This window comes from Diuraphis noxia, unplaced genomic scaffold, assembly GCF_037042655.1.
Source record: "Diuraphis noxia isolate RWA-SAM2 unplaced genomic scaffold, SU_Dnox_SAM2 contig0003, whole genome shotgun sequence".
Lineage (NCBI taxonomy): Eukaryota > Metazoa > Arthropoda > Insecta > Hemiptera > Aphididae > Diuraphis > Diuraphis noxia.
The window spans coordinates 11,184,116-11,200,831 of record NW_028301713.1 but is presented as its reverse complement, the minus strand read 5'-3'; the positions used below and the strand labels follow the sequence as shown (position 1 = coordinate 11,200,831).

General features: G+C 35.5%; 1 protein-coding gene across 1 annotated transcript in view; it reads left to right on the top strand.

Annotated features, from left to right (window-relative positions):
* The first annotated feature begins 2,563 nt into the window (after positions 1-2,563).
* Positions 2,564-16,716, top strand: part of LOC149056723 (uncharacterized) — a 33,225-nt gene continuing 19,072 nt past the window's right edge. Inside the window, exon 1 of the mRNA XM_089223158.1 lies at positions 2,564-7,830. Within this exon, the coding sequence (XP_089079284.1) occupies positions 2,564-7,830 (5,267 nt within the window). The remainder of the gene's footprint in view (positions 7,831-16,716) is intronic.

The following is a 16,716-nucleotide window of genomic DNA, read 5'->3' as shown; positions in this document are numbered from 1 at the left end:
TAATTATGGAAGAAAAATAATTTGAACTAATTTAAAATACAGTTCATAGTTATAACATTTTCGTGCATATATGTCTACTATCAGGCCATGCATAGAAATAAACTTTACAACCGCATAGTTTAAGTATAACATTTAATTATAATAGATTATAACTAAAAGTTTTTTGTATTTTAGAAACTCGAAAAATGAATACAGTTATTTAAAAAAAAAATCACACTACTTATTTCAATCATGTTGGATATAATATAAACAACATATTAAACTTTAACATATATAAAAATCAAATTATAAATCGTTTTAAATTAAATAATTATTTAAAATTACAGCAACTTACGTAATTCTGTAATAGACAGAGAATACCCGATAAAAATAAATAAGTGTACAATATATTTTATAATTATAACACTATTCATCAAATATTTTGATTATAGTGGAAAATAAAGTGATATATTTGAAATGTTTGAAATGATTTTTCAAGTTTTTCGGTAGAATATAAATTTCGAAACCTAATAATAAGGGTAGAAAAATCATTTGAACTTAATTTGAAATGGAGGTCTTAGTCTTAGTTACAACATATTCATACTTATATGTCTACTTTCAGGCTATGCATATAATTAAACATTACAAACGTGGAGCTTAAGGTTAATAAAATATTAGGTTATAACTAACAGCTTTTTATGTTTTTAGAAACTCGGAAAACTGAATGCAGACATAAAAAAAATAAAATCAAACTTCTTATCTAAATTATGTTGAATATTATATAAACATAAGGTTAAATTCTAAATATATTTAAGATTAAAATAATATAATTTTTTTAAATTAAATCAACTTACGGTATACTATAATAGCCAGAGAGTATCTGTTCGCGACTCGTATACCGGGCTATTCCCGCGATAACATAACGACGTACCCATTCCGCGATTAAGCCGATATCGGCGGTTGACAGGTACGCGTTATGCCACCGGCGAAGCCAACCGACGGACGCCGATGGTGTCCGTGCTTACGTCCGGAGTCCGGTCTACGCCGTCTGTTGTGCGTCCGGCGTCCGTGTTGTCGTGCCTTTAACGTACGCTCGGCGTTTTTTTGTGTGCCGCGTCGCCGTAGTGCCGTGTTGTGCTGTTTTCTCGGCATCTCGAGTCCGTGCATTGTTGGCGGCTATTGTTGCGACGCTGTGTTGTCCATTTGGTTGGCTCGACTAAATTCGGCGGTCGTCCGGACAGACATTATACCGTGCGAAAAAGGAGTTTGTTCGCCGTTCGGACAAGCACGTGTTTTGCTCACGTCCGAGAGCGATCGGTGCCTACACCGTCGTGCATCAACTGTCGTCGGTTCTTCTTTCGGTGCCACATACATAACCGCATTTTACACCTTATTATTCTTATATACGTAAGGTGAATATATTATTGTCGTTGGACGTTCTGGCCAGTATTGAGCTCGCGGTATGTATTAGGAGTTGTGTCCTTTAATTCGACGTCGTGTCGTATGGGACACTGGTACATGCTGCCCCGACCCGCTACGCTGTCATCGTCGAACGAATGTAATAACTGTACTTGTCGCTAACCAACATCACGGTGACCGGTCGACTGAACGGAGGAGTAGTGATACCATACCATTATCATATCACGGTCGTATTATCATATTATTTTCTATTGTTATTATTGTTGTTCGTACGTGTCCCCGTGACCTAGTTACGGCATTATTTATAATATTATAATTTATCAATTTGTGTTTTATATTAGTATTTATTGTGGAGACGTCCACCCGTAATTGATTTAGAATTATTATATTATTATTATTGGTGAGATCAATTAGTACTTGATATTATATTATTATTATTATCAATAATTAGAGTTCGTTGTTATTTGACAAAGTGTTACGATCCGAACTTAGGTACGAGTCATTGGGGCTAACTGTTCAATAAGAGCCTCACTGATGAACATTTGGTAGCAGAGCGTGGTTATTATAGCACTTTTGGCAAAGTAGCCGTTAAAAAAACAGTACTTAGTTTGTGGGTATCACTGTAGTATATTTAGTGGGTAACAGGAACTCCTTTTCGTCCGACATTCAATTGTGTTGTTAATATTTCCTATTACAGTTCTTATAATCCTACTAGTGTTTGTATTCATGTAGTCAATATAAGTCGCGATACCGCACTTGATTATTATAAACTTTATTAATTATTATTGATTTATTTATTATTTTGAGCCACCGTGTTGGCCATTACGGCAAATTGAATTATTATTATTTAATACAAATTTAATATTAATTTATTTAATTATTAAATTAAATTTATATAGATTATTATTTATTATTAATTTATTTAATTATTAAATTTAATTTCAATAGTTCAGGACTTGTTGTCGTTGTGAATTGTTTATTATTATAATTTATTACAGGCCTTCATAGTTGTTATTAACCGTACAAATTATTGGCGGTAGCGCGTTATTACATTTTAATATTTTGATACAACATTTGCTTCAATTAATTTGTATTATTTTACTTGCGTATTGTCGCTTCTCCGTGTTATTATCTGCCCGTTTCTATAATTTGAATATTCGTCACGATGTCACTTGACAATGACGAGATGAACCGTATACAACGCGTGATGGAGCGGGATGTTATGAAACGTAATGTGACTACCAACCGTTTGCGCTCAATCATGACTCTTGCAGAGCGGAGTATGAAGGATCCTGAAGCGTCACCGCATTTATTAGAAGCAGTTGAGGACCTGGACAGCTTGTGGGCAAAGTTTGAGGTGGACGATGAGGCGATCCTTGAGCATTTATTCGCTCTCAATCGCTCATCTGAGTACAAGGTGGAATTAGGTACCGAGATGCGCGAGATAGTCACGTTTTGCCGATCTGTCGCGAAACGATATCGTGAGTCGGAGCATTGTTCTAGTAACACATCTGTGCGCAGTGAATCCCGTGCGTCAGTAGCCTCGGACCAAGGTGGTACGAGCTCAGATAAACATCATGCCAACGTTTTAGACGTTCCGCCGACTGCAACCAAGTCAGGTCAGGTCTCGCGTACGCGTTTGCCTGAAATTCCCCTACCCAGTTTTGATGGTGACATTTTTCAGTGGCCTTCTTTTCGTGACACATTCTTAGATATGGTCGATCGTACGACACTCCCCAATATTGATAAGCTGCATCATCTCTTAGGGTGCTTGAAGGGAGCTGCGGCGGATGCGATTAGGAGCATACCGCCATCAGGTCATACTTATAAATTAATTTGGTCGAGTTTGGAATCTCGTTTTGATAAGCCCCGTTTGCTTGCTGGATCCGTGGTGGAAGTGTTGTTGACCACGCCACCAGCTACTACCGAATCTCTATCAGAGCTCAACCGTTTTATGCTCGCCTTTTGTGAGAGTGTTTCTGTGCTCGAGTCACTGTCCATACCAAATCTCGGTGACTTCATATTGTTTTCGTTAGCCTCGCGCTGCTTACCTGCTTCATCCAGGACGTTGTTCGAAACTCAGGTGACGTCTGAATTCCCTACAGTTCATGAACTTTTCGCCTTTGTCAAGTCGCGTGTATCTATCCTCGAACGAGTCCAGGATCTTCAAGTGCCAAAGTCAGTTCAATCGTCATCGCGATCTTCGGGTCAGCCTCGCCACGAAAAAAGGAGTTTCCGAAAATTAGAAAAACCTCCGCAGTCGTCATTTGTTAATGCAGCACCACCGCCGTCATCGAAGTCCAAATGCATGTGCTGTGATAAGGGCAAACATGCGTTACCGTTATGCAACAAATTTAAAAGGTGGTCTAACGACGCTCGGTCAAAATGGGCCCGAGAACACAAGTTATGCTTTCGATGCTTGGCGGAGGGTCACTGGAGCCCTAACTGTAAGTCATCAATAGTGTGTTCTCAGTGCTCACGCAAACACCATACACTGGTCCATACTGATGAAGTCGCCGCAACTGCCAAGAATGAAGACAACGTTCCTGTGGCTGATCAGACAAGGTCATCGTCCGCGTCGACGTCTTGTGTTGGACAGCTCGATTCTCATTCTGTGTTACTGGGTACAGCTCTCGTGCAGGTTCGTGACCAAGGAGGTATCTTGCATACTGTTCGGGCTCTAATTGACTCTGCGTCTCAAATAAGCGCTATTACGTCATCATGCACGTCTCGTCTTGGATTGCATGTATCGCGATGGACGGCGCCGGTCACAGGGTTGTCCGGTGCGTCGGTTCCAGATACTCTTGGTATCGTGGAGTGTAATGTGCAGCCTCGGTATTCTGAGGAACCCGTGTTCCCTGTTAAAGCGTGGGTGTTTTCGACAATCACGGCAAATATGCCACGTCAACCATTGTCTCACACTCTATCAGAGAAATACCGACATCTAGCGCTAGCTGATCCTTCATTTACAACTCCAGGTACAATTGACCTGTTGTTAGGTGCAGACATATTTGCCCAGGTCTTAGATGGCAAACGTGTGTCTGTTGGTGAGACGTTGCCAGTCGCGTTTGGTTCCGTCTTTGGGTGGATCATCATTGGACCTGTTCCATATACTACTTCGGGATCACCACATTCATGTCCCATATCAATGTTAAACACTTCTGTCGAATCGTTACTCGACAAATTTTGGAGGGTTGAAGAGCCCGAGGTAGCACCTGAAGTATTCACTGAGGAAGGTCAATGTGAATCAATGTTTCGTGCTGGGTGCATTCGTTCCAGTTCCGGCCGTTTTACAGTTCCTCTTCCCTTTCGACAACCTGCAAACGACGAGGTGTTCCGTGGATCCCGGACTGTCGCGCTCAAGCGGTTTGAGTATTTGGAGAGAAAGCTGTCAGCTGACAGCCGACTCCGTGAACTGTACACTCAATTCATGTCCGAGTACAGCTCATTAGGGCACATGTCACTCGCGTCTAGTCCCGGAGCGTACTTTATACCGCATCATGCTGTGTACCGACCGTCAGAAACGGACCCGAAAATTCGTGTAGTGTTTGATGCTTCCGCTCGGGCTTTCAGTGGTGTGTCATTGAATAATTGTCTATTACCTGGTCCAAAGTTGCAACGTGACGTTGTGGACGTGTTGCTCTTGTTCCGTTTGTTGAGGTATGTTTTCACAACAGATATTTGCAAAATGTACCGACAAATTCTGATTGCTCCGGAACAGCGTAAATACCAACACATTCTTTGGCGTGCGTCCTCACACGATCAGCTGCAAGAATACCAACTCAACACGGTTACATATGGTGTAAATTGCGCTCCGTACCTCGCCATTCGTGTATTACATCAAATTGCGCATTCCGACTGTGCGGACTTCCCGTCTGTTCGCAAGGCACTGTTGTTTCACACATATGTAGACGACATATGCATCGGCGCCGATTCTGAAGATGCCGCGGTAGAGTTGCAGTCTGCGTTGATCACCGTCCTTGGCCGAGCTGGATTGGAACTTAAGAAGTGGTCCAGCAATACTCAATCGGTCCTAAATAACGTGTCTCCGGAGGACAGAGTCAGCGGTAAGTTGCCATTTGACGAGGGTGACGGTGTCAAGGTATTGGGTCTCCGTTGGTGTCCACGCGACGATTCATTTGGTTATGGATTTCTGGACGAGAAGATTGTTGCTACAAAAAGAGGGATGTTGTCCTTGATAGCCCGTATATTTGATCCTTTAGGCCTTTTATCACCTGTCGTATTCTTTGCGAAACATTTAATGAAGCTGGTATGGAAGGCTAACGTCTCATGGGACGAACCATTACCAATTTCGGTCAATGAAGTTTGGCAACAGTTTGTTTCCGAGTTGCCATTATTAAAAAAGGTATGTATTCCGCGCTTTGTTAACACGCGCTCGGGTATTCGTGTTATACTATGCGGTTTCTGCGACGCGTCCGAGCGTGGATACGCAGCTGTCGTTTATATCCGCTCTGAAGATTCGTCTGGTACCCCCTTTGTGTCATTATTGGGTTCTAAGACCAAATTGGCCCCAATGGCTACGTCAACAATTCCACGGTTGGAGCTATGCGGCGCAGTCCTGCTGGCGAAGTGGATGTCTCGTATCAAGGAGACACTAAGTGCAGAGGTAGAAGTCGTTGAAACTCATGCTTGGTCAGACTCCACAATCGTGCTCAATTGGTTGACCGTACGTCACGTCACATTCAAGATTTTTGTGTCAAATAGGATTCATCAAGTCCAATCGCTGTTGACGGATTGTCAGTGGCACCACATATCCTCAGAAAATAATCCAGCTGATTGTGCTTCGAGAGGGTTGTCACCTTCTGATTTAGTGGACCATGTATTGTTTTGGAAAGGTCCCACGTTCCTTAAGTCACCCACAGCTGAATGGGTTGTCAGTATTCCTGCTATTGAGCCAGATCAGCTCCCTGAGGCCAAGGTGGAGATCCCCGCTGTTTTACTCGCCGAAGCCGAACCGGAATGGTACTCTCGTTTCTCGTCGTACGTGCACATGATCCGCGTTGTCGCACAGGTTCGACGTTTTATTGCTCGTTGTCGCCGCCAGCCAGGTTTTGAATGTTATCTCACGCGCAGTGAGCTTGATGCGGCGTCATTGTTAATCGTCAGATTTTCCCAACATTCTTTCTTCAGCCAACTTCATCATGAATTGAACTGTTCGAAACCAATATCAACTCGGCATGTTGCCCGACTCCGACCTTACCTTGACGACAATGGTATAATCCGTGTTGGTGGTCGACTATCCAACGCGGAAATATCGAACGAACAACGACACCCAGTTCTGTTGGCGAAGTCGTCCCATTTATCTTTGCTTTTAGTACGTCACTGGCATGATCTTACCGGCCACGGCGGTCCCCGAGTCATGACAGCTCTTCTGGGACGTCAATTCTGGATCATGTCACTGGGCACTCTGATCCGTACAGTCATCAGTCACTGTACCCGTTGTGTGAGACTGTCAGCCAGTAACCCCCAGCCGATCATGGCCGATTTACCACGATCCCGCGTAACTGAATGTCGCCCTTTCTCCCGTGTAGGGATTGACTACGCAGGACCGTTAATGATGAAGGAGCATCGCCTCCGGAAGGCTCGTAAATACAAGGTATATGTAGCGGTTTTTGTATGTTTCGTAGTGAAGGCGGTACACCTCGAGGTCGTATCCGATCTGTCCACCGACGCTTTCATTGCCGCATTGAATCGTTTTGTCGCTCGTCGCGGCCTTCCTGTGAACATTTATTCGGACTGCGGAACTAATTTCGTCGGCGCTGCAGCTCAACTTAAGAAGCTAGTTAATCATCCCGACAACCAAAGTCGACTGTCTGCAGCTATAAAATCCGTTTGGCACTTCAACCCTCCAGGCGCACCACATTTTGGTGGCTTGTGGGAAGCGGCTGTCAAATCGGCAAAGTCTTTGTTGGTCCGAATCATGGGGGAGCACACCTTCACGCTGGAAGAATTCAACACCATATTGTGCCGGGTAGAGGCCATATTGAATTCTCGGCCGCTCATCCCCAGTTCTACCGATCCTAGCGAGGTAGATTATTTATCGCCAGGACATTTTCTTATAGGTCAGCCGTTGCTTGCAGTGCCTGAGGAACACATCGCGCCCTCCCAACGTTCGCTAAAGAACCGTTGGAAGTTAATCAATCAGTGCGCCCAAGCCTTTTGGCGCCGTTGGAGGGATGAGTACCTGCAAACCTTGCAGACGAGGGGACGATGGACGGTTGATGCTCCTAATCTGGTTGTAAATGACATAGTCATTGTGAAGGATCCACAGTCACCACCCTTAGCGTGGCCTATGGCCCGTGTAATAGAGGCAGTAACCGGCGCTGACGGTGTCGTGCGCGTAGTCCGCCTTCGGACGTCAACAGGCATATTAACACGTCCAGTCGTGAAGGTAGTTAAGTTGCCTACCGCGTAAAAAAAAAAAAATATTTATACTGTTATTTATTTCCTCACCCTGTTCATTTATAATATTCCTATTTATTTATTTATTCCTTACTACTTTATGGTAAGCTACATGCCACGTTTTAAACATTGATGGGGCTCTACACAGGGGTTCCATTGGCTCGTACTTCGGCGAGGGAGGTATCAGCGTTTGACCCAAAACATAAAGGGGTACTATTTTATTATTCTTTAGTTGTATCTATGGACCCCGGTCATTAAATTGTATACTGCTTTCGCACCTCTATCGCCACAGCCGGTAATTTGTTATTATGTATTTATTATTACTATGTATGTTTATATTTTTTTTTTGTTCTGCGTATATTCCTGACACTCAACATTCATCATCGATCCGCTGAAGTTGTCATACGTCTCCGTATGCCAAGGGGGAGCATGTTCGCGACTCGTATACCGGGCTATTCCCGCGATAACATAACGACGTACCCATTCCGCGATTAAGCCGATATCGGCGGTTGACAGGTACGCGTTATGCCACCGGCGAAGCCAACCGACGGACGCCGATGGTGTCCGTGCTTACGTCCGGAGTCCGGTCTACGCCGTCTGTTGTGCGTCCGGCGTCCGTGTTGTCGTGCCTTTAACGTACGCTCGGCGTTTTTTGTGTGCCGCGTCGCCGTAGTGCCGTGTTGTGCTGTTTTCTCGGCATCTCGAGTCCGTGCATTGTTGGCGGCTATTGTTGCGACGCTGTGTTGTCCATTTGGTTGGCTCGACTAAATTCGGCGGTCGTCCGGACAGACATTATACCGTGCGAAAAAGGAGTTTGTTCGCCGTTCGGACAAGCACGTGTTTTGCTCACGTCCGAGAGCGATCGGTGCCTACACCGTCGTGCATCAACTGTCGTCGGTTCTTCTTTCGGTGCCACATACATAACCGCATTTTACACCTTATTATTCTTATATACGTAAGGTGAATATATTATTGTCGTTGGACGTTCTGGCCAGTATTGAGCTCGCGGTATGTATTAGGAGTTGTGTCCTTTAATTCGACGTCGTGTCGTATGGGACACTGGTACATGCTGCCCCGACCCGCTACGCTGTCATCGTCGAACGAATGTAATAACTGTACTTGTCGCTAACCAACATCACGGTGACCGGTCGACTGAACGGAGGAGTAGTGATACCATACCATTATCATATCACGGTCGTATTATCATATTATTTTCTATTGTTATTATTGTTGTTCGTACGTGTCCCCGTGACCTAGTTACGGCATTATTTATAATATTATAATTTATCAATTTGTGTTTTATATTAGTATTTATTGTGGAGACGTCCACCCGTAATTGATTTAGAATTATTATATTATTATTATTGGTGAGATCAATTAGTACTTGATATTATATTATTATTATTATCAATAATTAGAGTTCGTTGTTATTTGACAAAGTGTTACGATCCGAACTTAGGTACGAGTCATTGGGGCTAACTGTTCAATAAGAGCCTCACTGATGAACAGTATCCAATAATAATTAATAAGTGTATAATATATTTTATAATTATAACATTATTCATCAAATATTTTGGTTATAGTGGAAAATAAAGTGATTTATTTTAAATGTTTGCAATAAATTTTCAAGTTTTTCAGTAGAATATTTCGAAAAATAATTTGAACTTATTTGTATAGTGATTTATCACTCATCCACTCATCTAATATTTTATTTATAAAAAATATTTTCACAGGTTGACACATTTTAGTTACAAAGCACATGAATTACGTTAACACTAAATATTTTTAATAATTCCAATATTAAAAGCCAAATAATAAAATGCAATCTTCTATCATCCCACCTCTAGACTAAAAATTTTAAATTTCTAACTACTAAAGATATCGTTTATGCTGATATGTGTTCATGGATCATATTTTAAGTTACAACCCCTAATAAACTACAAGGAATCTTTATTGGGGGAGCCAGCCAAACGACTCAAAACGAGGATTTCTTTAATAATTTGCTACTGACATTCTGTACCTACATACTTATTTTTCGATATTTGTGCCCCTTATAATAAGGAGGACTCCTAAATTTTATAGGCTTTTCATGCATTATTTCACTTATACCAATGGAGTTTCAAGTTTTTCGGTAGAACATAAATATCGAGACATAATAATTAGGGTAGATAAACCATTTGAACTTAATTTGAAATAGAGTTCATAGTCATAAATAACATGTTCATACTCTTATGACTACTATCAGGCCATGCATAGAATTAAACATCACAAACGCGTAGTTTAAGGTGTTAATATTTAATTATAATGGATTATAACTAACACCTTTTTTTTTTTAGATACTCGGAAAACTGAATGCAGACATTAAAAAAATAAAATCACACTTCTTATCTAAATTATGTCTAATATTATAAAAACATATTATTAAACCCTTAATATCCTTAATATATTTAAGGTGCATATTATAAATCGATTGAAATTATATAATTTTTTAAAATTTAATCAACTTACGGTATACTATAATAGACAGAGAATATCCGATAGTAATTAATAAGTGTATAATATAATATGTTATGTTTAAAGTGGAAAATCAAGTGATTTACTTGAAATGTTTGCAATGAATTTTCAAGATTTTCAGTAGTTTGTGCTCTTTATGATAAAGAGATCTCCTTAATATTATGGGCATTTCATGCATTATTACACTTATACCAATGGAATTTCAAGTTTTTCCGTAGAATTTAATTTTCGAAACATAATAATTAGGGTAGAAAAATCATTTGAACTCAATTTGAAATTGAGTACACAATTATTACATAATTGAAATATGTATGATATTATAATGGATTATAAATAACAGCTTTTTTTTAGGAACTCTGAAAATTGAATGCAGACATTACAAATAAAATCACACTGTATTTGTTTCACACTGTATGTAGGATATAATATAAACATAAGATTGAACATTAAATATATTTAAGATGCATATTAATATAAATCGTGTAAAATTAAATAATTATTTAAAATTAAATCAACTTACTTTCCTCTATTATAGACAGAGAATACCCAATGGCAATTAATAAGTGTATAATATATTTTATAATCGTAAAATATTCATCAAATGTTTTGTTTAATATGGAAAATCAAGCGATTTACTTGAAATGTTGCAATGAATTTTCAAGAATTTCAGTAGAATATAAATTTTGAAATATAATAGGTAATTGGGGTAGAAAAATATTTTGAACTTAATTTGAAATAGAGTTCTTAGTTATAACATATTCATACTCAAATATCTACTTTCAGGCCAAGCATAGAATTAAACATTACAAACGCGTAGTTTAAAGTTAATCTTTAATTATAATACTCGTAGATTATAACTAACAGCTTTTTTTATTTTAGGAACTCGGAAAATTGAATGGAGTCATTAAAAATTAAAAATCACAAAAGTTTATTTCAATCATGTTGGATATAATATAAACATAAGATTAAACCAGGCGCGCACCCAGAATTTTTGTTTGGAGGGGGCTTAATAATTACACACAAGTAAACAATTAAAACTAATTTTTAAATAATCACTTTTATTAGCCACGAAAGACAGTCGAAAGTCATAACAATCATTGTTATCGAAGTTACCAATCAAAGTCGATCCTACATAATCGCTACTCGCTACTCGCTAATATCTACAAATCTAAAATTTTCAACGAAATTAGAAAACGGCGATTCCCACAAACCTTATCGCCTAATATTGAACTATTATTATATATATGTGTGTATCTACTATCTAACATAATACAATTTGAAAATATAATATTATCATTTATCATTATTATACTATTATATTATTTGCTATAATAATATATAATTTAATGAAAAACAATTTTTTTTTGGGGGGGGGGGGCTCAAGCCCCAAAGCCCCCCCCCCTTGGGTGCGCCACTGGATTAAACTTTATATAGATTTAAGATGAATATTAATATAAATCGTGTAAAATTAAATAATTATTTAAAATTAAATCAACTTACGTAATTCTATAATTGACAGAGAATATCCGATAATTATAATTATAATAATTAAATTTGTTAATGGAATTAAATTTGAACCCAATGATATGATATTATTGTACAGGTACGAAAAACGATTCTTAGCAGAACCGTTTATTTGTCTAGGATTTCTAGTTTGAAATAATTTGTGAATTTTCGTGATTTTAACATATGTTGTCAAAGTTCAAAGTTTGAATGCTTACAATAAAAAATTGTGACAATATATTTCTTACCAAACAATGGTATACTCCGCGGAACCTCAGCCGACGTCAAAATATTGCTATCACTCGCATCAGAGTCGGCCACACCTTTCTTACACAATCCTTTCTTATCAGTAAAGACCAACCTCCTATATGCAACACATGCCAAACTCGTATCACCATAAGTCATATTTTTAAAGAATGCCAAATACATGATCCAACTCGTACACTCTTCAACCTCCCACCCAACATCAAAGAAGCCCCAACGTAGAATCTACTCCAAAAATCATCCATTTCACCACATAATTTTAAGCTTATTTTTATCGATTATTTAGAAAAGTATTAAGCACTTTCGACCCCAAAAGTACCAACTAAATTTACTTTCTGATCGAACGAGGTACTGAAGTAAAAAATCGAAGCACTTTTACTGCCTCAAAACATGATGACAGACACACAAAAAAAAAACACACACACCATGGTAAAATCAATACATTCATCGCTCCGCTCAGAATCTAAAATGGCAATACGAGCTTCAGAACCTAAAAGATGCAAGATCGGGAACCATGCATAGAATTAAACATTACAAACGCGTAGTTAAAGGTTAATATTTAATTATTTAATAGATAATATTGAACTTTAACATATTTCAAATGCAAATTATTATAAATCGTTTAAAATTAAATAATTTTATGAAGTTAAATCAACTTACTTTCCTCTATTATAGACAGAAAATACCCGATGATAAAATTAATAAGTGTATAAAATATTTTATAATTATAACATTATTCATCAATGTTATGATTAATGTGGAAAAACAAGTGATTTATTTGAAATGTTTGCAATGAATTTTCAAGTTTTTCAGTAGAATAAAAATTAGGGAAGAAAAAAAATTTTAACTTAATTTGAAATAGAGTTCATAGTTATAGCATATTCATACTTATATGTCTACTTTCAGGCCATGCATAGAATTAAACATTACAAACGCGGAGTTTAAGGTTAATATTTAATTATAATAGATTATAACTAACAGACATTTTTTTTAGGAACTCGGAAAATTGAATGCAAGTATAAAAAAAAAAAATCACAATACTTATTTCAATCATGTTGGATATAATATAAACATAAGATTAAACTCTTAATATATTTTAGGTGCATAATATAAATCGTGTAAAATTAAATAATTATTTAAAATTAAATCAACTTACTTAATTCTATAGTAGACAGAGAATACCCGATAATAATAAATAAGTGTATAATATTTTTTATAATAATATCATTATTCATCAAATGTTATGATTATAGTGGAAAATAAAGTGATTTATTTAAATGTTTGCAATAAAACTTTCATGTTTTCGGTAGAATATTTCGAAAAATAATTCACCTATCTATTTTTTTATTTATAAAGAATATTTTCACAGGTTAGCATATTGTATAGTTACATGCACAAGAATTTCGTTAACACAATTTTTTATTTAATAATTCCAATATTAATAAAGCCAAATAAAAAAATGCAATTTCCTAGCATCCCACCTCTAGACTAAAAATTTCGTTTGTGCTGACATGTGTTCATGGATCATATTTTAAGTTACAACCCCTAATAAACTACAAGGAGTCTTTTTTCGGTGGAGCTAGCAAAATGACTCAAAATGAGTCTTTCTTTAATAATTTGCTACTGACATTCTGTACCTATTTATTTTTCGATGTTGGTGCTCGTTATAATAATGAGGTAACATTAATTTTATAGGTATAACATGCTTTATTACACTTTACCAATGGAATTTCTAGTGTTTCGGTAGAATATAAATTTCAAAACATAAAAATTAGGGAAGTAAAAACATTTGAACTTAATTTGAAATAGAGTTCATAGTTAAAACATATTCATACTTATATGTATGTCTACTATCCGTCCATATATAGAATTAAACATTACAAACTCCTAGTTTAAGGTTAATATTTAATTATAATAGATTATAAGTTATAACAAACAGCTTTTTTTTTTTAGAAACTCGGAAAACTGAAAGCAGACATTAAAATCACACTTCTTATCTACAATATGTTGAATATAATATAAACATAAGATTATATTTTAAATATATTCAAGATGCATATTATAAATCGTTTAAAATTATATAATTTTTTTAAAAATTAAATCAACTTACGGTGTACTATAATATACAGAGAATATCCGATAATAATTAATAAGTGTATAATATATTTTATAATTATAGAATATTCATCAAATGTTATGAGTAAGTGGAAAATCAAGTGATTTATTTGAAATGTTTGTGATGAATTTTCAAGTTTTTCGGTAGAATATAAATTTCAAAACATACCTAATTATTAGAGTACAAAAATCATTTAGACTTAATTTGAAATAAAGTTCAAAGTTATGTAACATATTCATACTTAAATGTCTACTTTCAGGACAAGCATAGAATTAAACATTAGAGTAGTAGTAGTTTAAGATTAATATTTAATTATAATAGATTATAACTAACAGCTTTTGTTTTTAGGAACTCAGAAAATTGAATGCAGACATTAAAAAAAATATATAACACTCCTTATTTAAATCATGTTGGATATAATATAAAAATAAGACTAAACTTTAACATATTATCTAAAATGCAAATAATAAATCGTTTAAAATAAAAAAATTATTTAAAATTAAATCAACTTACTTTCCTCTATTATAGACAGAGAATATCCGATAATAATTAATAAGTGTATAATATATTTTATAATCATAAAATATTCATCAAATGTTATGATTAAAGTGGAAAAATCTTGTGATTTATTTGAAATGTTTGCAATGAATTTTCATTTTATTTGGTAAAATAATAATTTCGAAACATAATAATTATTAGGGTAGAAAAATCATTTGAACTTAATTTGAAATAGAGTTCTTAGTTATATCATGTTCATATTTATATGTTTACTTTCATGCCATGCATAGAATTAAACATTACAACTGCATAGTTTAAGGTTTATATTTAATAATAATAGATTATAACTAACAGCTTTTTTTTTTTAGAAACTCGGAAAACTGAACGCAGACATTAAAATCACACTTCTTATCTATAATATGTTGAATATAATGTAAACATAAGATTAAATTTTAAATATATTCAAGATGCATATTATAAATCGTGTAAAATTAAATCAACTTACGGTGTACTATAATAGACAGAGAATATCCGATAATAATTAATAAGTGTATAATATATTTTATAATTATAAAATATTCATCAAATGTTATGAGTAAGTGGAAAATCAAATGATTTACTTGAAATGTTTGCAATGAATTTTCATGATTTTCAATAGAATATAAATTTTGAAACCCTAATTATTATAATTAGGGTAGAAAAATCAATTAAACTTAATTTGAAATAGAGTTCATAGTTATAACATATTCTTAATTATATTATGTTTACTATCAGGCCATGCATAGAATTAAACATTATACCTAAATCCGTAATTTAAGGTTAATATTTAATTATAATAGATTATAACTAACAGCTTTTGTTTTTAGGAACTCGGAAAATTGAATGCAGACATTAAAAATAAAATCACACTGTATTTGTTTCATGTTGGATATAATATAAACATAAGATTGAACTTTAACATATTTAAAATGCAAATTATAAATCGTAATAAATTAAATAATTAATTTATATTAAATCAACTTACTTTCCTCTATTATAGACAGAGAATGCCCGATAATAATTAATAAGTGTATAATTTATTTTATAATCATAAAATATTCATCAAATGTTATGGTTAAAGTGGAAAAATCTTTTTTTGGTAAAATAATAATTTCGAAACATAATAATTAGGGTAGAAAAATCATTTTAACTTAATTTGAAATAGAGTTCTTAGTTATATCATGTTCATATTTATATGTTTACTTTCATGCCGTGCATAGAATTAAACATTACAAACGCATAGTTTAAGGTTTATATTTAATAATAATAGATTATAACTAACAGCTTTTTTGTTTTTATGAACTCGGAAAATTAAATGCAGACATTTTTTTTTTTTACAATTTGAAATACACAATCTATACAACATAGCACAATAAAGTATATATGATATTATAATAGTAACATGAATATCTTGAATTACGAAATTACCCTTTGGTGACATTTGGCTGGGAATTGACGCTGTCTAGAGTCTAGAACTTCGTTTTTTAGAACTTTGTTTTTTAGAACTTCGTTTTTTTTTTAATTCCCGAGACAGAAGATCCAAACCGGATTTGGAAATGGTAGTTAGTTAGATAAGACTTAAGCAGTAAGTATAAGGAGAGGGAAAGAATTTTTTTTAATTTGAAGAGATGGCCTTCATACCAAACTCTATCAAACGCTGAGCTTATATCGAGAAATGCACAAGTGCAGTAATATTTTTTTTCTAGAAAAAATGAGATGGCGTCAACTAACCTGTGTACTTGATGTATTGTGCTATGCTCCAAGCGGAAGCAAAATTGAGAGTTTGGTAGGATCTTATTCGTGGTGATGTAGGGTAAAAGCCTTTTGAGTATTAGTCTTTCTAATACTTTTGCTAGAAATGACAATAGGCTTATTGGCCTGTATGATGAAGGTAAGTCCAGTGGTTTGTCAGGTTTGAGAATTAAAATTATATTGGAGAATTTCCATGGAGTGGAAAGTAT